This window comes from Rhinatrema bivittatum, chromosome 2, assembly GCF_901001135.1.
Source record: "Rhinatrema bivittatum chromosome 2, aRhiBiv1.1, whole genome shotgun sequence".
NCBI classification, from domain to species: Eukaryota; Metazoa; Chordata; class Amphibia; order Gymnophiona; family Rhinatrematidae; genus Rhinatrema; species Rhinatrema bivittatum.
In genome coordinates, this window is record NC_042616.1 from 98,927,767 (window position 1) to 98,955,404 (window position 27,638).

The following is a 27,638-nucleotide window of genomic DNA, read 5'->3' on the forward strand; positions in this document are numbered from 1 at the left end:
TCAAATTTGATATCAAGATGTCATATAATTTCATTACCTGGAATGTAGCAGGGCTTGGTACACCAATTAAAAGAGAAAAAGTTCTAACTAGATTAGGCAAGCTGGATGCTAAAGATATTTTTCTCCAAGAAACTCATCTTCTTAAAGCCTGAGGCCCTTAAGTTGAAAACTTTGAGTCTCACAGGTTTTGTTTGCAGCTGATACTTCCAAAAGTTGCAGGTGTGGCTATTTTATTTCATAAAGCGACAAGTTTCCAGTTACATAAAAGCATAGCTGATCCTGGGGGGAGCTATTTAATTTTGGTGGGGGAGTTTATGGGTGTCAAGATTATCTTACTTTCAGTGCATGCTCCTAATGGGTACATGCACTCCTTCTTTTTTACTAAGTTACTTTCTTTATATCTCAATTAGGAGATTACCCGATTATCCTGGGTGGGGATCTAAATTGTATCATAGACCCCTGCTCTACCGTCGATGGGAGGTCACCCTTTAAGTGACAGGAAAGGCCCTTGTTTTTTGTGCAAACATCTTCGTTTATTCGATCTATGGAGGGTTCTTCACCCGGGAGAATGAGCATTTATGCATCTGGCCCGGGCCCATCTCTCTAGAACCAGAATAGATTAGCTTTTGGTATTGGAGGACATATTTTCTCGCTTTTCAGTGGCTTCCATCGAAGATTTAATAATATCAGATCATTGCCCGGTGCAGGCTTCAATGGCAGTAGGAGAACCCAGAGTGTATAAACAGTGGAGAATGCCTCCAAATTTGTATTCAGACCCCGGAGTTCCCAAAATTTTTACAAGAAAAATGGAAGGAGTATATGGAATTGTGGGAAATGGCCAAAGCTGTTCTTCGTGGCAATATTATTAGTTATGCTAGCCATAAGCGTAAACAGTGAATGCTGATGATATAAAACTAGAAAGATAATTGTGGTTTTTAAAAGGTAAGTTGTCAGATAGGGACTCATATCCTTATTTAGAGCAATATAATGCCACTCGAACCTCGCTTAACAATTTATTGCATAACAAGGCATCAGCCTCTTTGCAACATGTTTGATATAGGCTGTTTCAGTTCAACAATAAAGCTGGCCACATGCTGGCCCATCTTTTCAAAACCCAGGAGCCCTCTAAGTTTATTTGTGCTATCAAAGATAAGCAGAGTACTATAAAGATGGCACACATTTTCTCTCAGTACTATCAGGAGTTATATTTGGCTGAACAGGTGGATCCAGATCTTAAAGTTAAATTTATTGAACGAGTACAAATAAATACCCTATCAGAGGAGACACTGGATAAGTTAAACCAAAAGATAAATCAGAAGAAATAACTGATGCCATTAACTCACTACCATCATTGAAAGCACCGGACCCGGACGGGTTTGACACTTTTTTCTATAAATCTCTCTCGCATGATATTCCTGAAATTTTAGATGCAGTATATGAGGAGATGTATATAAAGGGATCTATGCCTCTTGATATGAAGACAGCCACAATTGTTGTCCTATCGAAACCCAGCAGGGATCCCTTGCTCCCTTCTTCCTTTTGGTCTATTTCTCTTCTTAACTTAGACATTAAAATCTATGCTAAATTGCTGGCCAATTGATTTAAGAATATAATGCCCCAGTTAATCTCTCATGATCTAGTGGGATTTGTTCAGGGCAGAAGGTCTACTATTAATATTCATGAAGTTTTAACAGCTCTAGAATTATGCAAACATGGCATAATTAAAGATCCTTTACTTGTGAGCTGTGATGCAGAGAAGGCCTTTTATAGGGTGGCATGGCCCTTTCTGTGGAGGGTTCTCAAAAAATATGGGTTCCATGGTAAGATTTATCAATACATCACATTACTTTACTCTAATCCCACAGCCCGAATCTTAGTTAATGGCCTCTTATCAGGTTAATTCCCCCTTTGCCGGGGTACCTGTTAAGGGTGTCCGCTATCACCCTTGTTATTTATTTTAACTGTGGAACCCCTGGTCGCAGCAGTAAGATCAGCTTCCAATGTAACGTGAATCAAGATTGGATGAATACAATAATAAATGCTTCTCTTCACCGATGATATATTACTTTCACTTTCCCCTGTTATGAATGCACTTCCTGCTGCACTTCAAATTTTTGCTGCTTACCAGGCAATCTCGGGATTTAAATTGAACCTCGATAAAACTAAGCTCTCTATCACCGGAAACCTCCGATATATTTCGGCTTATTTCCCTGTTAAATGGGCTGGTGATTCTATTAAATACTTAGGGATCCACATACATAGGGAACCTACAAAATGGTATTTCATTAATATCCCTCCCCTCATTGAAAAGGTAAAGCAGAAATTACTGGGCTGGCGGTCTCTCCCTCTGTCACTACATTGTAGGGTAGCTGTGATAAAAATAATAGCCCCAAAATTGTTGTACTTATTGCAAATGCTCCCATTTATATTAAGGTCAAGGGAACAGAAGTGACTAAAACAGATTATAGGTTCCTTTTTATGGCAGGGAAAGAGGACGAGATTGGCATATTCTCTTTTGATGGCACCAAAAATATAAGAGGCTGTTAACTTGCCAGATTTTAAATTGTACTCTTGGGCTGCTAATCTACGCTTTCTGGGGATCTGGCTCAATTACACTTCAGAATTCATTGATGTGGATTTAATAGAGGCACTATGTAGGCCCTTTGATCCTAAATTTGTTCTCCATGCCTCAAAGTGGGATTTGTCCGTACAGCTAAGATCTGGGCTGACGACTACTATGCGTAAGACTTGGGAACATTTACCTGTACATATCTCGTCTCAATATCCGCTCAGGAGTAACCCAAGAATATTTTTCCTGGATCTCTCCCAGAGAAATATTTTCATCCAATTGGTTATTAAAAGATCTCACAGATCCTGTTTCAGACAAACTTTATACGTTTACGCAATCAATCTCAGGAATTATTGGGATTATCTCCTACCCAATTTTTGTTTTATGCCTGGATCAGAGCCTCATACCACCAACTTCTGAGGGGAGTCAAGGGCCCAATTGAAAATTCTCAGTCAGCTTTTCTTCTAAAGATGTTTGAGACACATTTAGGTTCTCTTTCTCAGTTGTATATTTTTTTATCAAAACATCTCTTCTCATAAAACTTTTAAAACGTTGCTTGGTAAGTGGCAAGTAGATATTTCGGAGGAGCTAGATGTACAAATGCTTAGGGACTGTTATCTCTCGATTATAAGAGCATTAAGAATGTAAACTTGCGAGAGATGCAGATCAGAGTTTTCTATAGAATAGTGCATTCTCCTGCTAGGGCCCACAGGATAGGTCTTATTGCCTCTAGTATGTGTCCCAAATGCAGTGCTCCATTTGCTTCTCTTATACATTGCTTTTGGTCTTGTGTCCTTATACAAGAATTTTGGGAAGATGTCCATAAATGGATTTCATTGTGTTTTGGTATGAATATCCAATGGTCTTGTTCATTTTGTCTTTTAAATAATGATGCGGTTGGGCGGGACTCAAGATGGCTGCCCGGTAGAGCAGTGCGATTTCTGAGCTCCTGAGCTGCCTGAATATTTCCTGCTATTTTTGATTACCTCAAATGGGAAGGAAGTGAAAACCACGAGGGGAACCTTTCCCTGCAGTTCCCTCCTCGTCAAGGCCGATTTCGGGGCCAATGGACGCGCATATCGTGTGCAGAGAGGCAAACACGGGAAATGCTCAGCCGTTGGAGACGTGGGGAGGAGAAGAAGAGCTCCCCTCTCTCCCAGGCTCGATGTCACCCTTGAGCTCCGTGACGAGGACACCGCCGGAGAATCCAGCAGGCGAGAGAGACATGCCAGACAACCAAAGAGCCGAAGAGCGTATCCTGGCGGGGATCGGAGGGGATGTAACATCGCCAGCAAGCCCATGTTTCAGCAAGGGACAAAACGATGTGAATGCAGGATTATCTTTGTTGGATAGAGCTGGGGAAATTAGAGCAGATCCGGTTCAGAGTATTCCTGAGGTGATAAGACCTCATTTTACAATGGAGACTTTATGGGAAACAATTATAGAAATGCGAACTTCTATTATACAGCTTGTTCAGCCATTAACAGCAAAAATGACTCAGTTTGAAGAGGAAGTGAAAGTGCTAAAACACGCTACAGTGGATCTGGAATACCAAGTAGTAATCAATAGACAGCAGATAATAGAAATTAAGGCAACTCAGGAAATGTTTATTAAAGATAGAAATAGCACTGCTAGGAAATTAGAAAATTTGGAGAATCTAAGCAAATACAGAAATTTAAGATTCATAAATTTACCCCAGGTACCTCCGACATCTCCAAGGGACATGTTTAAATGTTACTTGTTGGAAATATTAAAGATTGAAGTGGCAGCAATGCCCCCTATTTCAAAGCTGTTTTATGCACCTAAAGTAAGAAGATCTGAAGTGCAAACACAAGGGAGAGGACCTGTGGATCCTGGGCAAAATCAAATAATGGATATTTCTAACATCTTGGAAAGTTCAGACACTGACTTGGCTATACCAGCGACACTAATAGTGTGCCTAGCACTGGACCATGACAAAGATTGGCTTTTGCGGTTATGTCTGCGATACAGAAATGAAGTATTTCTTGGTTGTAACATAAGAGTTTTTCCTGATGTCTCTCGCAAGACACAAAAGAGAAGAAAAACCTTTCTACTGTTGAAACCGCAAGTTTTGCTTATTGGGGGGGGGGGGGTCATTTTTTCCTGAAATTCCCCTATAAATGTACTGTTAAGTACAATAATAATACTACTTATATATTCTATGACCCTCCACAGCTGACTCAATTTTTGATTGGGAAAGCTGTCATAACCCCAGCAAGTGCCAACATTGAAATTGCTTGTCCTATATGTATTTATCTAGCTAATATGTTAAAATAAGGATTTATCCTTTCTTTCTTTAAGTAGAGTAAATCCTGCCCCCCTCAACTGGTGGACTTTATTGCAGAGATGTTGAAGGTGTTTGTTTTTCTTCAATTATATTGTATTTCTGAAGTTTTGAAGCTTTGTTAGAATATATGTAACATCTCTGTATTTCATTTTTCAAGAGGAATTCTTGTTATAATTTTGTTAAATGTATAAAGAGAAAATAAAAAAATAATAATAATAATGATGCGGGTGAGGTGTGTTTAAATAATGACAATGTGATATTTTTTTCCAAGGTATGTTTAATTGCAAAAAAATGTATTTTACTCAGTTGGTTAAAACCACAGGCTCCTATTCAAGATATGTGGAGATCTCTTATGACTGATCTTTTCCAGCTGGAATATGAATCTTCATTTCGTTATCTATCTCCCAAGAAGAAAGTCCTCTTCAAAGACACTTGATACAATTATTATAAATCCCTGCCAAGATCCCTGCAAGATATTTTCCCCTGCAGTCTAAGCCATAAGGCATTCTTCATATTATGCAGAGACTATTTGTATTCACCTTGCTAACTATACTGGATATGGACATTTAGCGTCTGGTGGGGGAGGGTGGCAGGGGGCTTTGTTATGGAAAATCATTTGGAGTGTTGTGCAATTCTATAATGTATCTGTGTTTGTACTCTGCATCTTTATCTGTGCTTATTGTATAGCATTCCTAATAAATATTGAAAAAGAAAATCTATAAACCAATGAACTTGCTCCACCATTGTGATAGATATACCACCCTTGCTTCAAATTATTCCACATAAATTGGCCAGACTGGATGCCATACTATGTTCTTGATTGTAAAATTGTTGGTCAAATAAAGATCAGTTTGACTATTTCCACAATAAAACTATCTAGTATTCTTTGTGATTATGGTCTCCGTGCTATTATGGTAGAAATTACCTCCACTGCCTCCTGTTGTGGTATATTGGTGTACAGGGCGGTAATGTCCATGGTGGCCAATATTATCCAATGCTGAGGAATTTCTAACAATTGTAAATTTCTGAGAAAGTGTACTGAATCCTGGATATATGAACGTATCGATATTCTCCTTTTCCTTCTCAGCTACTTCTTTAGAAAATCATAGTGGCCTCTTTTTTTTTCTCTTCTTTATTTACTTTCTTAACAAAAAGGTTAGTTGACCTTATAATATCTCCTTTTTAGTTTTTCCCATTGCTCTTCTACTTCTAGATTTTCCCAACTAGCTAATGACTCCATGAGGTATTCCCTTATATATATAAAATATGTTTAAATCTTTTTTGAGTTTCATAATGTGCATGCTTGTGTATTATAAATCCAGTATGTAGTTAAGTATTAGAGCACATGAGATGAAGGTTCATTCAAAGGCAAGGGTGCTAGACTTCAGGTAAACTAATTTTGTTAGACCAGAATGAATGTTTGCTTCTTTGGAACATTGCGATGATCACCGGAGGGGAGGGGGGGAGAGGAAAACAGGGGGTAGCAGTTGGATGTTATGGTGGAATAATTGGGTTTCTCTTTGTCTTTTGTGTACCTGAGGTAGTGTGCAAGAAAACATATATCCCTAAGGTGATTGATATATATATATAACAATGAACTCTCCCTACGGTGATATATGTTTTCTTGCACACTACCTCAGGTACACAAAAGACAAAGAGAAATCCAATTATTCCACCATAACATCCAACTGCTACCCTCTGTTTTTCTCTCCCCCCCCCCCCCCTCCAGTGACCATAGCAATTTTCTAAAGAAGCAAAAATTAATTCTGGTCTACAAAATTAGTTTACCTGAAGTCTAGGACCCTTGCCTTTGAATGAACCTTCATCTCATGTGCTCTAATACTTAACTATATCATCTGGTGATCACTTGATTTATAATACACAAACATGCACATGATAGGTTACAGAATACTAATAAAAGTTCTGCAGATTCATTTTTTAGTTTTTTCAGAACATCTGCTTCAGGTGATTTGCTACTCTTTAGCTTGTCATTTTGCCCTATTAAATCTTCCAGGTTCACCATGATATGTTTCAGTTCCTCAGAATCATCACCATTAAATACTGCTTCCAGCGTGGGTATTTCCCCAGCATCCTCCTCAGTAAACACTGAAGCAAGCAATTCATGTAGTCTTTTTGCTATGACCTTGCTTTCCCTAAATACCCCTTATAACTCTCGATCATCTAATAGTCCATCCAGCTCCTTCACAGGCTTCCTGCTTTGGATACATTTGAAAAGTTATTATGATTTTTTGCATCTATGGCAAGCTTCTTTTCAAAATCTTTTTATTTGCCTTATCAATATTTTCTTTAATTTGCCAATGCTGATGCTTTTTCTATTTTCTTCATTTGGATTTTCTTTCCATTTTAAGAAAGAAGGTCTTTAGGCTATAATAGCCTCTTTCACCTCACCATGTTCCATGCCAGCAGTTGTTTGGTCTATCTTCTACCTTTTTAATACATTTTTGATTTGGGCTTCCAAGATTGTTTAAAAATACTATGCCCAAGCCTGATGTAAACATTTGCAACTACACTTTTATTTTTTTCTACTCCTCATTTTATCATAGCCTTCCTTTTGAAAGTTAAATGCTAGAGCAGTAATTTTCCTTAGTGTCCTCCCTCCAGTTAAGTCAAATTTGATCACATTATGATCACTATTGCCAAGTGGCCCCACTTTGTTACCTAGTGCACCAAATCCTGCATTCCACTAAGGATTAAATCTAAAATAGCTCCCCGCTCTTGTCTGTTCCTGGACCAGCTGTTCCACGAAGCAATCATTTATTTCATGTAGAAAATTTCCCTAGCATGTTTTGATGTGAGATTTCTACAATGTACTCTCTCCCTAGCTTTATGCATGCACTACTTGGGTGCTATCAAGCTAGGGTGAGAGAACATTGTAGAAATCTTATCTTTGATGTGATTTGGAATGAGGAAAGGAACACAAATCTTCACTGATGTATACTATGCTGTTCATACTTCTGACTGTGCATGTAAATCTGGCCACAAAACCCTAGTCCACCACCAAAACCTCACCTTGAGTTACTAGATTACCCTCCTACAGTGGTATGTATAGATGACAATTATGTGTGCCAACCTAGAGTCTCTCTCTCTCACCCCCCCCCCCCCCCCCCCCCCCCCCCCAATGTTCAAGTTTAAAACCTACTCTGTCTCCTTTTTAAATATTAGCACCAGCGATGTGGTTCCTTCCTGGTTAAGGTGGAGCCCATCATTTTGGAATAAGTTCCCCCTTCCCCAAAATGATGCCCTGTTCATAACGAATCTAAAACCTCTTTCCCTGCCCCATTGTCTCATCCATGCATTGATGAGCTCTGCCTGCCTCTGGGGTCCTGTGTTTGGAACAGGGAGCATTTCTGAGAGGTACTGGATTTCAACTCTCTACCTAAAAGTCTAAATTTGACTTCCAGAACCTCCCTCCCACACCTTCCTTTGTTGTTGGTATTCACAGTCTGTATCTGTAAAGTTGGAGCTCGGGAATGGTTCAGCCAGTTTATTGTAACTCCTGAATTCTTAGATCTTTAAGTTTTATGATGCTTAGTTTGTTAGGAGTTTCTCTCTGTAATGCTGCTTTTCCTAGCGTGTAGCAAATGGACTCGGACCAATGGGTAGAGTGTACTCGTGCTAGCAGTTGGAGATTTCAATCTGACGTCAGCCCCTAGTACATATACCCCTGCAGGAAGTGCAGTTCCTCAGTATTTTTCCGTCTCCAAAGCAGTTAGGAGCTATCTGCACGCTCTCAGAGCGTTAGACCAAATCTAAAGAAATTTGAAGAAAAATCCTACATGAAGACGAGCCCCGCACTCCTGCGGTGATACCCTCGGGTCCCTCCCCCAGTTGAGTTTCCCGAGGTGATTTCCGTGGTCCCTCGGAGGTGAGAGCCTCGGTCCGGTGGCCGAATCGCGGCAGGGACCTAGCCCCTGAGCGAGAGGAGTTCGGGCGCGGCGTAGAGGCAGCCTCGGTCCGGGGGCCGAATCGCGGCGCGGACTTAGCCTCCGAGCGAGAGGAGTTCGGGCACGGCTGAGAGGCAGCGGGTGCACCCCCTCGAGCTCGGCGGTGAAGGTATTTACCCTCTCCTCCCGCAGCCGGAGACCGCCCAGGGCGAAACCGGGAAGCACCAAAGACAAGGTAAGGCGTACATCTTCTACTTAAACCGGTCTCCGAGGATCGAGGAGGAGCACAGGTCCATCGGAACCAGTGCCACCGGGTTGATCTGCCCTAGCAGGGCTAGGCCCCGGCTGTTTCCAGGGTCTGCCCATGTGGAGACCCTCTGAGGAGGTCGCCATATTGTCTGCATGCTTGCCGTCGCCATTTTGGCCCTGGTCGCCGCACCGCCCGCCATCCGAGCTGAGCGCACAAAGTTACATGTGTGCATAAGCTTAGGCGCACATAAAGCCTCCGCGCATAAGTTACGTGCACAGAACAAAGCGCATATCTGCGGCCGGGCGCACATATGCACGCACATTTCTGACGCACTGGAGCGCACAAAAGCTTACGCGTCCATATACATGGTACCTCCAGAAACAGGAACAAAAGCTCAAGGCCTCTGCCCAGCATGCCAGCTCAGAGTGAGGAAGCCGACGCCCTTGGAGCACATGGTAAAGAGGCCCTGAGAGATCCAGGTCAGGGCCAGTCCCACCTAGGGCCCAGTGCTAGCTCCTCAGGGGGTGCCCTGGATCTAGCAGGGCCCGGTATCCCTCAACCCAGACCCCAGAAGCGAGGCTCTGGTTTGGAATCTGATCGGCTGACATCTCTCCCAGAAGCTCTGGGGTGGAGTTGTCCAAGGGGATTCTCGCCTGGGTTAAATAGGCAGCCGAAACCCGGGGCGTAACAGCCACATGCGACACCGGAGGACCCTCATGCCCCAAGACCCTTGAGGCCTAGGCATAAGCTCACTGTCCAGAAGTCCCACCGATGGGGACACGGACCTTTCCGAAGACGAACCCAAGCCCCTGGAAGGGGGGACCCCCTCCCGGGGACAGAGCCACCAAACATGAAATGCTCCTTCACGAAGGAGGAGCCCCCGGCCCTGACATCCCAATGCCTAAAGGAACTCGCTATCCCGGGCCAAAGCACCTCGGGGGAACCTAAAACCCCTGAGGGAGGCTCTCCGCCAGACGTCGCGCCACTTCCTCGCCCACGGGCGACGCAACAGCTAATTGCCCTAGAGGAGAATGCTCCGGAATCCTCATGCAATGGGGGTCGATGTTGAGCCTTGCCTGCCATGTACCCCCCTGGACCCAGCAACCAAGGAGCTCCTGGAGTACCCTTGAGTGGACGCCATAGTCTGCGCGATCGTTATGCACACTACCACCTAGTGGAGGGAGTAGCGGCTTTCAGGATATACATGACCGGCGACTGGAAGCCATACTCAAGCTCTCATTCAAAGTTGCAGCTCGGGCCTACAGTTTGCGGCCTGCTGCACCGTGGCGTCACGTGCCTGCTTATCACAAGCCAGGAATAACACCTCGGAAGAAGACATTGAATTCAGCCCTATCTTCTCTCACTGACACGGCCTCCGATCTAGCGCGCACAGCGGCCAGAGGAGTCTCGTTCACAGTGGCAGCCAGCAGACAGCTCTGGCTCGAATCCGATCGGCTGACGCCTCCACCAGAACGGGCCTCACGAGGACACCCTTCAAGGGATCCCTCCTGTTCGGCAGCAAACTAGAAAAACTGGCCAACAAACGGGGCGACCCCACCCCATTACCGCGCATGCCAGAAGACAAGACAAAGGGAAACGTCCCTTCCCCCATGTCACCAGGGACAGCGCTTCAGCCCTCACAAGAGCAATTATCAGGCGTCCCACCCTACGGGCAGGAACCAGTCCTTCCGGAACAAGCACACCAAGAGGGGAACCAACTCGGGTAGAGGCCTCGGCCGCACCCCACAATGAGAATCAGCCGACCCATCCAGGGGAAGTAGCCATAGGGGGCAGATTAACCCTAGTCTACAGCAGACGGGTCGAGATAACTTCGGACAAGTGGGTCCTAGCCATCATCCGAGAGGGGTACTGCCTGGACTTCTTTCGAACCCCTCCGGACAAGTTCACGGAATCTCCCTGCCACATCCTCCGCAAGAAGGCGGCAGTGGAAGCTACACTGAACAGGCTTCTGGCCCCCGAGGCCATAACTCCGGTACCTACACGGGCCAGGAATACTGAACATTACTGCATTTATATTCAGGCCCATCCTGGACCTCAAGTCGGTCAACCGCCTCCTAAGGATCCCCCGCTTCCGGATGGAAACCCTATGATCCGTCATATGGGCAATTCAATCGGGAGAGTTCTCACATCCCTGGATCTGTCGGAGGCCTACTTACACATCCCAATTCATCAGGAACACCAGCGCTCCTACGCTTCAAGATCCTGAATCATCACTATCAGTTCCGGATACTACCCTTCGGGTCAGCCTGCACCCCGGACATTCACCAAGGTGATAGTAGTGTTGGCGGCAACACTCAGGAAGGAAGGAGATCTCCTTCAGTCCAACCGGGATGATTGGCTGATCAGGGCAAAGTCTCCGGAGGAAAGCCATCGAGCAACCAGCAGAGTCATAACACTCCTGGAAAGCCTAGGAAAAGTGGCCATCGCACCCTACAGCCTCACAGTCGCTGGAATACCTAGGAGTCCGATTCGACACCAAGGAAGACAAGGTTAGCCTGAACCCCTCGAGGAGATCAAAGCTGTGGAACCGGCTTCAGACCTTACCGAGCGTCCCTCGTCCCACAGCATGGGACTACAAGGTCTTGGGCTAATGGTGTCCACACTGGAAGTGGTGCCATGGGCGCTAGCCCACTTGAGATCCCTAAAACGCTCACTTCTATCGCGGCGGAGTCCACGATCCTAGAACTACACCGCAAGTCTATCATTTCCAGGCAGATTTCGGACCCAGCTACGGTGGTGGCTGCAGAACCGCCACACGAGCCGAGGGTCAAGGCTATCCTCCACAACCTGGACCCTGCTCACCACAAGTGCCAGCCTACACGGGTGGGGAGCACACTGCGAAGAGTTAACCGCCCAAGGGCAGTAGAACGCAGAAGAAGCGGGATGGAACACCAACCGCCTAAAAGCTCGGGCAGTTAGATTAACCTGCCTGCGGTTCACACACATGTCCCGAGACAAAGCGGGCAGAATGATGTCCGACTACGCCACGACGGTGGCCTGCATCAACCGACAGGGCGGAACCAGAAGCCAACAGGGGCTCCTAGAATTAGACCCTCTGATGGCGTGAGCGGAAACAAATCTCCAGGAGATCCTCACTGTCCACATCACCGGCAAAGGAAGACCCCCTCAGCAGGGAAAGTCTAAACCCAGGAGAAAGGAAGCTGTCGTCCACAGCCTTAAAGGTGATAGGGATTCGGTGGGAGTCCCCAGACATGGACCCTCTGACAAGCAAGTCCAACGCTCAGATACCTCAGCCGCAGGCGGGATCTGCAGCCCCAGGGGATCGAGGCCCTGGTACAGACCTAACCACCGGGGAACCGGCTATACGCCTTCCCACCGGGGCCCTTTCTGGGTGCAATTATTCTCAAGCTACAGCAACACAGGGGACTAGTTCCACCGGTGGCCCTGGATTGACCAAGAAGACCCTGGTACACAGACATGAGACGACGACGGGCAGGGAACTCATTACCCCTGCCCCCACACAGAGGCCTGCTCCAACAAGGCCCGATTCTTCACGAGGACCTAGCGCAATTCTCTCTTACGGTCTGACCATTGAGAGGGCCCACCTGAGAGAGAACGGATTCTCGGGGGGCAGTAATAGATACTCTCCCCCGAGCACGCTAGTTCTCCACATCTCTAAAGTACATAACGATCTGGAGAGTCGTTGAGGCCTGGTGCGAAGACCACAACGTCAAGCCACGCCCCTCTAAAAGTTGCGATTCTGGAATCCTTATAGAATGGCCTGCCCCTCAACTCCGTCAAGGTACAGGTTGCAGCATTGTCATGCTACGGCTCCAGGAACCAGGGCGGTGATACCCTCGGGTCCCTCCCCCAGTTGAGTTTCCCGAGGTGATTTCCGTGGTCCCTCGGAGGTGAGAGCCCTGTCAGGTGTTGACGCTTTCCGGTTGAGTACTCTGGTGGTCCCAGCTATAGTCAATCAACCAGTTCAAGTTAACCAAGTTAAGTTTTAAACGTTATTAACAAGTTGGTTAAATTAACCATATGATGAAGTTAATCAATCAGTCAGTCACACATATATCCACAATGCTTTGCAAGAAAGAATACTGAGGAATTGCACTTCCTGCAGGGGTATATGTACTAGGGGCTGACATCAGATTGAAATCTGATCTGTCTCCAACTGCTAGCACGAGTACACTATACCCATTGGTCCTGAGTCCATCTTTCTACACTAAGGAAAACGAAATTATCAGGTAAGTAATTTCTCCATTTTTGGCTGTACATGGAGGGACATCTGACTTTGGACTAGTCTGTGCTTAGACTAGAAATCTACACCTCCCATAGTGTGGATAATGTTTACATCATGAATATTCCTTTATCTGATAATGATGAAGTCCAGAATATACCACTGCTTGGAGCAGAGGTGCATTCAATTAATCTTGTAATTGTTTAGCTGATGGAAGATAGTGTTAGTGATTGCAAGTTTATATTCAGTGCATTTGAACAGAAGCAAGACACTGTTTGAGTTGGGTTTCCCAATGCCATGCTGCTGCAACATTCTGTTCCATGAGGCTATATTTCTTTAATACCAGCTCTAGTATTAAAGTCACCCATGCGTATTCATTTATTATTTATCTTTTATAGTTCTGTCCAGTTGCTCATAGAAGGCATTCTTGCATTCATTAGTGTGAGTCATGGTAAGGACAAAGGCCCTGATGAGGGTGGCATGCCTTTCTTGATGATTATGTGGTAGACATTAATCTGTCATTCATTCATTTTGGAAGTTTATCCAAGTTATGTATCAGAGATGGACAAATCGTAAAGCTCACTCCAGATGTTTTCTGTTTACTTTTAGGTTTTCCTATCCAATACAATGTGCAGCTTGTACCAGCCTCTACCAGACTTGGCCCCTAAGAACTGAATTTTATTCAGTGCTACTATGTTAATTATTTTTTTAGCATCCTGCCTAGTAAGGCAAGTGTGCTTCTCTGGTCTTGAGTCCTTGGTAAACATTCATATTACGTTTGTTTTTTAAACCTTGAGAGCAGGGGTCAACTCCATCTGCAGTGTTGACCTATAATATGATTATTGCTTTTGTAAACCATTGTGATCATCTTTTGGAATGACGGTATATAAAATGCTTAAATAAATACAAATAAAAATTTTAAAAAAATGTATTGGATAGTCAGCTTGGAGCGGCAACTTGGCAGGCTATGGAGAGGGTAGGCAAGAGTTGCTCTGTCACCCATGTAGGATATGAGTGCCATATCTATCCCCGTCTGTGGCAAATAACCATATCACATGGGCTGCCTTTGTGCAGGGTTGTGGCTAGAGACTGCTAGCAGCATCTTTGGCATGTCCCTACCACTGTTTGCCTGTTGCCACAGGATTTAAAGGATGTAGTAATTGTGCTTAGTCACATGGCGTTGCTGAATAGCCTGCATATGAGTGGATTGTAATGAGAGATTTGTGCCATCCCAGTCACACTTTTTCATCGATTGTAACGAGAGATTTGTGCCATCCCAGTCACACTTTTTCATCGACATACACCATTTCCTGATTGATCCATGGTTCAGTAGTGCTTGTGGATTCAGGTGTTACACTGGAGTTTCTTCTAGATAGATTGTCAACCCAAAGCTCAGGATCCCTACACACTCACACTATTTGACCTATAACTGGGGCATGACTGACAAGATGCTAAGGCATGGTACAGTTTGAAGGGCATGGGCATCTTGTTTCTGGAGTCCACAGTACTCCAAGATTGCAAGTCTAGAGTATAGAGATCCTAGTTGCCCTTGTGTTGTCGTGAGGCAGCATCGCAGGTATCTTGGTGATGGACAGGAAGACATGCATTCTACGTCCTCTTTTGCCTAATAGCAGCTGTAGAAGCCTGCATATACTATTAGCCACTCTGAGGAGGGCAATTTTCACTCAGGCCAATTTACACATGTACATCGTATTGAAAATCGCCCTCCATATGTTCTCTAGGCTTGATTACTAGTTTAAGAGTGAAGTAATTGACAAGATCATTAATCAAGACTACTTTACTAGCGGGATCTCAGATCCTTCCCCTTTCCCTGATTTAAAATTAAATAATATCACTATGTCTAGCATGTGTTGGAGAATCTTAGGGCTAGTATTACAAACTTTTTTCAAATGAATTCCTTTTCACTCTTCTATTATATTGAGGAAGGCTTTTAAAGTAAATTTTAGATGGTATGCCATGGTTTACTCAGCTTATTACAAAAAAAATAAAAAATAGGATAGCCAATTAACTAAAGTAGAAACAAAGTTACACAATTAGAGGATTTATATCTTGAAAATTGTAATCCAGAAATTGTTAGTATGATTTAAAAGCAAAGACAATGTGATTTATTAAACAGTCTGACTACAGAAAGACTTCTTTTTAAAATTAAAGAAAGAATTTATTACTAGAGTGACAAACTTGATCGTTTATTAACTCTGGTAGTCAGAAACAAAAAGGTACAAGAAACTGTAACTTCCATTCTGTCCTATGACAGAACTCATAAAACCTCGTGAGAATACATTAACCTAACTTATTCAGTGCTACAAAATGTTTTGTTCTGCTAAAGTACAATCATGTAATTAGATAATGTTCATAAATTTCTTAACTCAGTATTATTATCAAAATTCTCAGATGTGGTTTTGAAAACCTTGGATGACCTATGTTTATGACAACACTAGAATGTATTATGCAGGAACTTTATCCTGGAAAGGCTCCCAAACCAGATGGGATCCCAAATGAAATGTTCAAAACATTTAAAAATATTCTAAAAATACCATTTTTTTAAACTATATTTAGTTTTAACTTTAAATAAAAAAATTATCAGCCATGTTCCATAACATGCAGAAATCTCACTGTTACTGAAACAAGATAAAGCAACACTTACAAGTTACTATAGACCTATTTTTTTTGTAAACTTGAATGTGAAGATCTCAGCCATAGTAATGGCAAATGGATTACATGCATATGCTATGGATTCATGAAGACCAGGCTGGATTTATATTCCATAGATCTACATCTCATAATATCAAGAGGATTTTTTTATATTATAATTTTTGAAGAGGGATACTAAAGTTTTGAATGTAATGTAACGAGACAAAAAAAAAAGCTTTTGATACTCTGGCATAGCAGTAACATTTTGAAACTTCACAAGTAGTTCATATTGACTCAAATTTTATTCCATGGTTTAGTGCAAAATTTCAAAATAGGTTTCAGAATATGGACATGACTTCACTATATATATAAGATTATAGACCTAACAAAGGATTTTGATAATATTTTAGCTCTTCTAGTTAATTCAACTATTAGTTCCCAATATGATAAAAATGAGATGCTGATCCTATAAGAGTGCCTCTACTGCTAAGTCTTGCCTATAAAAATAAAGAAGTATTTGTTGTTATAGGATATATTCAACTCCAGAACAACTTTCTCAAAGATTCATTATAATTTCTAATAAGCAGTGGCCTTCCCATGTCTGCTTGGCTAATAATGGATTATGGACCTTTCTTCCAGGAACTTGTCCAAATCCCTTTTATCCTCTGTGCTAGGATTGCTTGACCCCCATCCTCCAGCAACAAATTCCACAGCTTAATTGTATGTAGAGTGAAAAAATATTTTCTCCAATTTGTTTTACATTTGTTATTGTTAGTTTTATGTAGTGTCCCCTATTCTTAGTACTGTTAGGGTGAATAATCATTCTCTATTTACCTATTCCACGTTCCCTCATCTCTTCCCCAAGCTGAAGAGCCTTAGCCTGTTCAGTCTTTCTTCATAAGAGAGCTGTTTTATCCCCTTTATCTCTCAGCAAAACAATATTCATAAATCCTATCAGCACTCTTAGTACCATGCCTTATTCAGCTTTTTCTTTCCTATATATCTGTGCTTCTTTTTTTTTTTTTTTAATTCTTTATTTATACTTTTTCAAATAATATAACACATATTATTATACAGCAATTTCATGGTAAGGTTAAGTACCCAACATCTTAATTTTACATATCACTTAATTCAGTAATATAATTTCACAAAGCCTTATCCATTTTTAACAATCAACATGGAGGGGGTTTTGTAATTTCAAGATTAGGGAGACAAACAAGATTAAATAAAAATAAATTTCCTAGCTTACTGTGCTCTATCATTTCAGTTGGATACCGGGGATGATGTTGACACTCTGGTACCTTCAAGGAAATTTTTTAGCTGATCTGGATCAAAAAATATAAAGAGATCCTCTTGTCTCTTTATTATACATTTGCATGGAAACTTAAGAACAAATGTATATCCAAGTGATATAACCTCCTGTCTATAAGACAAAAAGGCTTTCCTTCTTAACTGAGTTGAAATAGCCAGATCAGGAAATATTTTTACTGTTTTTTCTAGAAATACAACAGGATATTTACTAAAATACCTTTTCATAATTGAATTAACATCTGTAACAGAATAAAGAGAGACTAATAATGTTCCCCAACTCATTACATTCGCGGAAGAATCTTCCAAAAAATTCGAAAGATTACCTTGAAACATTTCTACTCTTTCAGTATTACGTGGCTGGGGAAGAAAAAAGCAAGTACTTATGGTTGGTGAGTGATCCAAAGCAAAACCCAATTTTTCCACAAGAAATTTTTTAACAGTGATAATTGGATCCACACCAAGCATTCTTGGAAAATTTAGAAATCTTAGATTACAACGTTTATGGTTGTTCTCCAACATTTCCATTCTTCTAGACATAGATTCTTTATCCTTAATTATTGCTACTTTGAAGTCCATATTTTTCTTCTCCTGTGTTTCCAAATACTTGATTTTTTCATTCATATCCTTTATTTGCTTTTGTGTCATAGTAAATTCCTGTTGTTTTTGTCCCGAAATCAAATCCACTTTCTTCTCAAGATTTTTTATATTTACCGTCAAGCCAGCCATCATATCCCATAATGTATCCAAAGTCACTAACACAGGTCGAGTAGGGATTTCTATCCTCTCTGAGGATTATGGAGAATTTTCTTCCACTTGAGTTGCTTCCTGTATACCTCCTTCAGTATCCAAGGAGGTAACCAAAGCAACTTCAATATCATGGGACTGAATGCTGGGTTGAGAAGATCCAGCATTAGGCTCTAAATCCTCCATGATATTGGATTTACTCTCAGGGGAACTTCCTTTCCCTCTCTGAAGAGGTGGTAACCAGTGTTAGGGCTTAAAGAAGCCTCCTCCAGAGGCTCACAAGATCCTCCCTGATCCTGTGGCACATCAGATTCTTCAGCTGCTTTACATATCGGCACAGGAGAGATCAAAAAGTTTGTAATCTCCTGCTGAATGGGCGATGGAAGTGAGAGGGGAGGAAAGATTCTCACTCTTCCCTTCCTCTTAGGAGGCATTTTGCCTATTCCACTCTAGACAAGATTACAAACTGTCTCTTAAGCTAGTACTTTATACAACAGTTGGCCCCGAGAAGGGATATTTAGGAGGAACTTACTTGGGTCTTTGGTCGTTGGGCGAACTCCGGCGAAGCCCGGCAAAGCCCGATGTATCGCACGCCCCTCTAGCGCGGCTCCAGCGGCGCGCCGGCTCTGCAGCGCGCCACAGGCTGGCAGTTGTTATAGCCACTTCCGGCCCCGCCTCCGTACCTCCCTCCGGCGGCAAAGTCACCACAGCTGCGTCGGGGTACCGGCTCCTTCTCCCGCTCACCAGCGCTGTTCCGGGGGTTCCTCCTGGGTTCCCTTCTCGCCCTCCATATATATCTGTGCTTCTAAGACAATTAGTTTAACAAACTCATTTGATGCACAAGTAGTTTGACAATGTGACCCTCTCTCCTGTTCCTTCCTTTATATCTCTAACAATGCTTGAAGTTAACACCTTTTCAAATCAAACACCACTGATTTCTTTTCCAAAAAGCAATGCCGTCACCTTCCCACAGCAAAACTGTTGTCTTTTGAAAATTCTTTACACACACAGAATTAATTCAGCCCACAAACTATTTTTCTTACCACACGTATACTGACAATGTGAGTAAAAGTGAAATAAAACAACCAAAGTCCCTCTAGCAAGCAGGTGGAGAACCTTCTGAACAGTCTGTAAAGGTGTATAATAGTATCTCACCCTGTTTGTACTGCTTTCTTGGCTTCTTGCTCCAAATGCATGACCATGCACCACTTTTCTTAGCATGTAGTTGCCAAACACATGATCACTTCTCATGCTTTCTTAGATCACACCTCATTTTTATATTCTATCTTGTGTGTCCACCCTGTTGCATATGTACAAGAAGACAAACCTTTCCTATTAGACTTTCTGCAATATGATTTAAGAAAATATTGAACAGAATTGAAGCTAGAATTGATCCATGTGGTATGCCACTAGTAACCTTCCTTTCAGTGGCATGGACTCCATTTACCACTGCCTTGTACTGTATATCACACCACCAGTTTCTAATACAATTTAACACCTTAAGACTCATCCTTAGGCTACTGAGTTTTTTTATGAACCAACTCTGTGGAACAGTGTCAAAGGCCTTACTGAAATTTAAATGCACCCCCATCCAGCGGTCACCCTGATATAATTTTTTTGACACACAGACAAAAAAATTGATTCAGATTATTTGAACATGACCACCCTGTGGTAAAATCATGCTACCTTGGATCTGTGTAAGCAGCTGGATTCAAGTTACTTCACTATCTTTTCAGTTAAATTACTGACCACCAAGGACAAACTAACAGGCCTCCTTCCTGCTCTTACTTTTGCAAAGAATTATAATATTTGCTTCTCTGCAGTACTCTGGGGGACCACCTTTCTCTAAATAATGATTGAACAGGACTTTCAGTGGAGATGCCAGAAACTCTGGAACCTCCCTTAACATCTTAAGATGCATTCTGTCTGACACTTACATTTTTGCTTGTTCAATGTCTATACTCTCATCTGTAAATGTATTATGATTGGACACTTTTCATTTTGTTCTCCTGACATTAATCTGTGGGCATTCTCTATCCTATTCTTTAGGATTTACTGCACAAATATATTTATTTATTTATTTATTTAGGGATTTTATATACCGATTTTCTTGATACAGATCAAATCAACTCGGTTTACATAGAACGATAGTACATTAACAATAACTAGTCAAACCTCAAAAGAGGAGACAGATTGGGAGCAGAAGGTAAAAAGTTACATTATAACAAGGGTGAGTAACTTGGAATTGGAAATGAAGAGACAGAAATCAAAGTAGAGAGATATACAGACAGCCAGTCTGTTACCGTTAAGGTCTGGGTGAACCCTTTTTTCAGCTAGTAAGAATCAGGTTAGTGCATTGGGGGGGGGGGGGGGGGAGAATCCATTCAAATCCAGCCTCTCCCTTTGAGGGGTCTGGAATGGCCAACCTCCTAAGAGCTTGGGAGTCAGTCCATTATGGTTTGCTAAGAGTTTGGAGGTAGTAAGTTTTGCATGAGTTGTTTTTTTCAGGAACAGTAAGAGGAACCAGGCAAACCCTGCTTGAGGATACTGACCAGGGTAGGGAGGGTTTTCCATATCCAGTCCACTCACTGGCTGGTTAGAATTTTCCCTCTGGGAATATTTTTCAGGGTTTAAGATTTTTAGTGGTAGGAGCCTTGTGAGAGCCTGTACACTACTTGTGTCTGGGGCTGTGCAGGTTAGGGAAGACCTGCCCCTCCATACCTTCAATGAGAATGGGGATGTCAGTGATCTGCTGCAAGGAGGAACTCTGGTGTTAGTTTCCATTGAAAGGAAAAATACTTTGAGTTCAACCTCCAGGAGGACGTTTTGGCTGCCCTTCCTTCCTGCTTGAAGCAAGGAGAGCTGCTTGCTTCAAGGATCCCTCCCATTAGGGATCCAGAAAGAACCAAAGAGATCCAGAAGATATGCTAAGCATGAGTAAGGGAAACTATCAATCACTGAGGACATCCCACCGGTGTTTTCATCCCCTGGGATGAGAGAGAGAAGATTTACTATCTCTGCCATAAACTATTTACTATTTTTGCCAGATTGGAAGGGGTTTTCAACCAGCTTAAAGAGACCCTGCCCACCTGGAAACTTCACTTAACCAAGCCCTGGAGACTGGATATTTCCCTGGCCCTGCTATGTGAGATCTGCAAAAATAGAGGGAAAGATACTGAAAGAGAAGAAAACAAGAGAAGTCTGTGGTGTGTCATCATCAGTGTTTGAACAGTAAAGACTTTAATTTTGGACACTAACAAAGTGGTTCCGGACTGGTTATTTTAAAACACTGTACACAGTGGGGCAGATTTTATAACCTGCGTGTGTGGCCTACCCAGCGCACACAAATGTACGCCCAATTTTATAACATGCGCGCACAGCCGCGAGCATGTTATAAAATCCGGAGTCGGCGCACACAAGGGGATGCACACTTGTGCACCTTGCGCGCACCGAGCCCTAGGAGAGCCCCGATAGCTTTCCCCGAAATCGGAGCGGCCTTTCCTTCCGCTCCTCCCCCACCTTCCCCTCCCTTCCCCTATATAACCCAGCCCTACCTAAATCCCCCCCTACCTTTATTTCAGGAGTTACGCCTGCCTCTGGCAGGCATAATGGCCGCTGTGCCGGATGACTTGGGACCGCCCCTGGACCGGCGCCCGTCCCCGTCCCCTTCCCGGCCCTTTTTAAAAGCCCCGGGACATAAGCGCAACCCGGGGCTTGTGCGCGTCGCCGAGCCTATGCAAAATAGGCTTGGCGCGCGCAGGAGCAGGTTTTCGGGGTTACGCGCGTAACCCTTTTAAAATCTGCCCTAGTGAGTGTATGTATCCCTCTCACAGGGTCTTAGAGAAATCAAGAAAGTGAGATCCCTCTCCCAGGGACAGCCCAAAGAGAGAAAGTCACCCCTAGCACTTGGGCCCTCAAAGTTAACTCTTTCCCTCCACATGGGGAAGGAGTCCATGAGAAGAGCTAGTCAGGGGTGTCTGCCCCAAAAAACTATAAATATGTTTATGGCCCTGCCAGAATGTGACATACCTCCCGAGGTGGAGCTACATATATTTGGTATTTCTATGTTTCCTCAACACCTTCAGTACATTCCTCTCCTGCATCTCTGTCTTACAATCCCAGTTACAGTTAACCTTAGCAGTCTTGTTAGTCGGTCATCCCAAGTTCCTTTTTCTTCATTCTCCACCAGTGCTAATATATCATTTGGACCCCTGGATATACTGAGCAAAATGTGAAGTCATTACCATCTACCTAGAGAGAAGGAAAATGGAGGACAAAATAACCTGCTTCAGTTTAAAAAAGAAGCAACATGTTACATAATAGGGCATAAGGAGCCAACTGGGAAAGAGTTTATACCTTAATAGAAACATAGACAACTTTTGCTGAAAATAACCTAAGAAATAATGATATGATGTAACCTTTATCTTGTACTGTACAAAATATGTTAATGGCATGCATTAACCATTTACTGGATGGTATAATATGTCTATAAAAATAAATAAATCTACTAAAACCTTTATTAAGGAACATGTTAAAATGCTTATAAAATTTAATACATGCTCTTGTATTTTTCTAGCTCAAAAATTAGGCTTAGTTGAGGCCCCTTCCTTACCACTTACAGTAACTGAATGGAACAAAGTGAAACAAAGATCCATAGAACAAGGAGATTCCTCGCAGCCATGTGTCATATGTCGAGAAGAATTTGAACTTCATCCACAGGTATTTATATGGAATATAGAAAGTAGCCTTTGTGCAGAAAAGTACACAATTCATGCCGTTTTCTGTGCACAATTTTTAAAACTGCACTCTCTTGAATTTCCCCTACATCTTTGCAAGTGACTGGAGAAGGGTCACAAATTAAATCTGAGAAATTGCTATTCAGTTGGTTTCAGCAGTGTGTGTGTGTGTGTGTGAGAAAGATGTCACTGCAATATAGTCAAGCTTAGAATAGAGAATGCATGCTTTCTTAGCTGTTATTAGATAATTAGCTATGAATATTAAAAATGTAACAATCATATTGAGGTAGATCTTAAAACAGTACGCGTGCGCGTACTTTTGTTGGCGCAACTGGCGCCAACAAAAGTATGCCAGATTTTATAAGATACGCGTGTAGCCGCGTGTATCATAAAATCCGGGGTCGGCGCGCGCAAGGTTGCGCAAAATTGGCAGCCTGCACACGCCGAGCCGCACAGCCTGCCTCCGTCCCTCCGAGGCCGCTCTGAAATCAGAGCGGCCTCAGAGGGAACTTTCCTTCCGCGTCCCCCCACCTTCCCCTCCCTTCCCCTATCTACCCCACCCCCCAGCCCTACCTAAATCCCCCCCCCCCCTACCTTTTGTTGTGCAAGTTACGCCTGCTTCAAGCAGGCGTAACTTGCCCGCGTCGCCTCAGCATCCCCCGGCACAGGCTGCAGTCCCGGGGGACTCGGTACCGCCCCCTCCCGCCCCTTTTGCGAAGCCCCGGGACTTATGCGCGTCCTAGGGCTTTGCGCTCGCCGGCGGCCTATGCAAAATAGGCGCACAGGGCTTTTAAAATCTAGCCCATTATCTGACATTTATAGAAGGAATACACCTTGAGCTTAATATTCCATTTTCTCTTTGTAGTAATTGAGTTTAAACGAAAGTGATTTTTTGTAACAATTTGATATGTCACTTAGCAGATGCTGGAACTCACAAAGCATTCCCATAGATTGTAATTCAAATATTTCATTTTTATCTGGTGATTTTTACCACTGAAGGAGCACGGCAAAAACTCATTTCATCAAGGTAGTGATAGCAGGGGAGGGAGGCTTTGAAAGGATTAGTGAGATATGTAATAATCTAAAGTTAAAATAATTATATACTAAATTTTTTTCTCTATTATTATTCCTTTTCTATTTCTTCTTTCCTCCTTAATTCTCTCCATTATATTGTATAATTCCATTATCTCTATTCTCTACTTTGTAATTTTTTATCGTTGTTATATGTGAACCGATGTGATGGCCATGATTGAATATCAGTATACAAAAAACAAACAAATAAATAAATTAGATTTATTGGCCGAACTCGTGCTCTTTATTTGTTCAGTAATACAAGCAAAGTTCTCTGGATACGTTCAGTTTTGTATGTTAGTTTTCAATACACTTGGCTGATGTTTCTTTGCTTTTTGTGTTCAGTGTTGTAGAAACTAGTTTTGGAAAATAATTATTCCCTGTACGTACTAGGATCAGTCCAGACGGTGGGTTGTGTCCCCCGTCCAGCAGATGGAGTCAGAGCAAACTTCTGAGGGTGCTGGCATATAAGCTGGTGCAACCCTCCTAGTCCTCAGTATCTCTCTGACTCCAGCAGATGTGAGGAGGGGAACCCGTTGCTTCCCCTAGCTAGTGGCTTTGTTCCACACTTTTCTGTTTTATATTTCCTTCTTAGGTTGGATCAAGCAGTAAAAAAAAAAAAAAAAAAAGTTATTTATTAAGGGGAGATTTTATTGTGTGTGGTGAGGAGGCTTGGGCTTGCCGCCCTAACTCTTGCTATCTGGACTGCCTCTGCGGTAATTTCTTCATTTCTCCTCTCACTCTCTCTCCCTTCTGCTTTCCCTTCACTTCGCAGCCGTTTTGGGGGAAAGTTTGGTAAGTTTTTTTGTATTGTTTCCTTTGCAGCTTTGCAAGCCGTACGGAGGTGGATGCTGGTGGGGCCAGCCTCTCCCCTACCCTGAGTCGCGGTTTTTTCCTCCCTTCTCGCGGCCCCGCGACGCGCCAATTCCCCGGGGTCGCAGCGGCAGGGAGGTCCTTTCCCCTGTCGCTCCTGGTGGGAGGATAGCGAGTAGAGCGAGGGCGAGGCAGGCCTGCTCCTCCCGCGGCACGACTCTCCAAGGCTCTCCTGCGCCTCGTTCCCGCCCGGGTCCAACGCCATGCAGCGCGCTCGCTGCCCGTCCTGCGGCGGCCCGGGACAGGGCGGCTCGCGGGAAGGTCCGTGCGGTCGGTGTCTCCCCGGGGGGGAATCAAGCGCCGCTCCCCCGACGATTTCGCCGCCGCGCTCGGAGCGCCGCGCTCCTCGGGGAGGTGCCCCGCCCCCTCCTTTGGCGGGAGCGGCGGCCATCTTGGAGCTGGAGAGCAGCGTGGGATCCGAACCTGAAGAGACTCAGGAGGAATTTTCGTCGCTGGTACCGCTGATCCCGGACCCGGGTCCGCTCCCCTCCACCGGCGGACTCCCCAGGGACCCTCAATCCTCCACTTCCACTGGGCCCCCAGGGTTTTCGGCCGACTTTGTGGTGCTCATGCACCAGGCCTATCTTCAAAGCCTACACCCCACGGGGGGGGGGGGGGGGGTCAGCAACAGTTTCCCCGCCAGCCAAGTTCCCAAGGATCTCTGGGACTGCGGCCGCGGGACCGGGGAGCCACTGGGCCTTCCGTTGCCCCTGGGAGGGACGTCTCCTCTGCCAGACCCAGGGAGGGATCCGGCATCGCAGGGGGATGAGGAAGCAACTTCGGCAATCCACCTGGAATGTGATGACCCTCGGGTGCTACGGATCTTTCGTAAGGAGGAATTGGCGGAGCTTATCCCCCATGTTCTCCAGGAGTTGGACCTCGACCCCCCTGTTGAGCCCCCGGCTCCTCCGGCTCCCTCTGTAGCTTCCGCCACAAAGAAAGGGGATCCAGTGCTGGCGGGCCTGCGTCCACTGGCTAGGACCTTTCCTATCCATGATTCGTTTCTCCAGCTGCTAGTGCGGGAATGGGACACCCCGGAGGCGTCCCTCCGGGTCGGCAGGGCTATGGACAAGCTCTATTCTCTCCCTGGAGACTTTCTGGATCTCCTTAAGGTCCCTAACGTTGACTCAGCGGTGTCCGCTGTCACGAAGAGAACCACGATCCCGGTCACAGGGGGTACAGCTCTTCGAGACCTACAGGACAGGAAGCTGGAGGTCGCCCTGAAGAAGATCTTTGAGGTCTCGGCACTGGGGGTCCAAGCAGCCATCTGTGGTTCCTTAACTCAGAGAGCCGGTCTTCGTTGGGTCCAACAGCTCCTCACCTCGCAGCAGTTGCCGCCGGAGGAGGCGGCGCAGGCGGACCGCCTGGAAGCGGTCATAGCCTATGGAGCGGATGCTTTACATGACTTATTGAGGGTTCTGGCGAGGACCATGGTGTCAGCAGTCTCCGCCAGGCGACTTCTGTGGCTGCGAAACTGGGCGGCGGACCCTTCCTCCAAATCTAGCCTGGGGGCTCTACCCTTTAAGGGTAGATTTCTTTTCGGCGAGGACCTCGATCAGATTATCAAGTCTCTAGGCGAAAATTGGGTCCATCGGTTGCCCGAAGACCGCCAGAGGTCCTATCGCCCATCTTCATCAAGCTCCAGGAACCGCGCCCGCCCTCAGCGGCGTTACAGGGGAGCTAGGCAGCAAGGACCCAGGACGCCATCCGGGAGGTCTCAGTCTTGGACCCGGCCCTTTCGGGGTCGCAGACCCGCCAGGGACTCCTCGGCTCAGGGAGCCTCTGGTAAGCCTTCCCAATGATGCCAGGCCAGTCCACTCCTTGCTTCCCCGGATTGGAGGTCGCATCGCTCTGTTTTTTGAGGAGTGGACCAACATCACAACGGACCAGTGGGTCCTGGATATCCTAAGACACGGCTACGCATTGGAATTTGTCCGGTTTCCCAGGGACAGGTTCATCTTCTCTCCCTGCGGATCCGGCTCCAAGTGCCTGGGAATCCAGCGCACGCTGGACAGGCTTCTGGACTTGGGGGCCATTGCACCCGTCCCCTCAGGAGAGGTGGGCTCGGGACATTATTCCATTTACTTCGTAGTCCCCAAGAAGGACGGCTCCTTCCGTCCCATCCTAGATCTCAAGGAAGTCAACAAGGTGCTTCGGGTCTCCAGGTTCCGCATGGAAACACTCCGCTCAGTTATCGCTGCGGTGCATCAGGGAGAGTTCCTGGCCTCTCTCGATCTAACAGAGGCCTATCTGCATATTCCGATCCAGCCGGCCCATTGGCGGTTTCTTCGTTTCAAGATTTTAAGTCAACACTTTCAGTTCCAGGCCCTACCCTTCGGATTGGCGACCGCGCCCAGGACTTTTACCAAGGTCATGGTAGTGGTGGCAGCCGCACTCAGGAGGGAAGGAATCCTGGTCCATCCTTACTTGGACGATTGGCTCATCCGAGCGAAGTCTCTTCAGCAGGGTCGGTCGGCGGTCGACAGAGTGGTGTCCTTCCTGCAGTCTCTCGGCTGGGTGGTGAACTTCAGCAAGAGCAGCCTGCTTCCCTCCCAGCAATTGGATTTTCTGGGAGCACGCTTCGACACAGTACAGGGCAAAGTCTTCCTTCGTCCAGACAAGGCGCAAGCCTTGCGGGATCAGATCGTTCACTTTGCCTCTCTTCCGGTGCACACGGCGCGGGACTACCTACAACTCCTGGGATCTATGGCTTTTATGATAAATCTCGTGCCCTGGTCTTTTGCACACCTGAGACCTCTGCAAATGTCTCTGCTATCGAAATGGAAGCCAGTGTCTCAGGATTATCAGGCGATCATCCCTCTCTCTCCAACCGCCAGATACAGCTTGAGGTGGTGGTTGGACCCCAAACACTTGGCCCAGGGTTGCCCGCTGGAGACTCCGGACTGGATAGTAGTCACTACCGATGCCAGCCTGTCCGGTTGGGGGGCAGTCTGCCTCAGGAGCTCGGCTCAGGGTCAATGGACAAAGGAACAG

General features: G+C 44.8%; 1 protein-coding gene across 8 annotated transcripts in view; it reads left to right on the forward strand.

Moving 5' to 3' along the window:
* The window catches only part of RNF32 (ring finger protein 32), a 170,817-nt gene that overhangs the window by 33,055 nt on the left and 110,124 nt on the right, over positions 1-27,638 (forward strand). For all 8 annotated transcript variants that reach the window (XM_029588487.1, XM_029588483.1, XM_029588490.1 and 5 more), the window contains one exon: positions 22,541-22,683. In XM_029588487.1, coding sequence (XP_029444347.1) covers positions 22,541-22,683 — 143 coding nt within the window. The remainder of the gene's footprint in view (positions 1-22,540; positions 22,684-27,638) is intronic.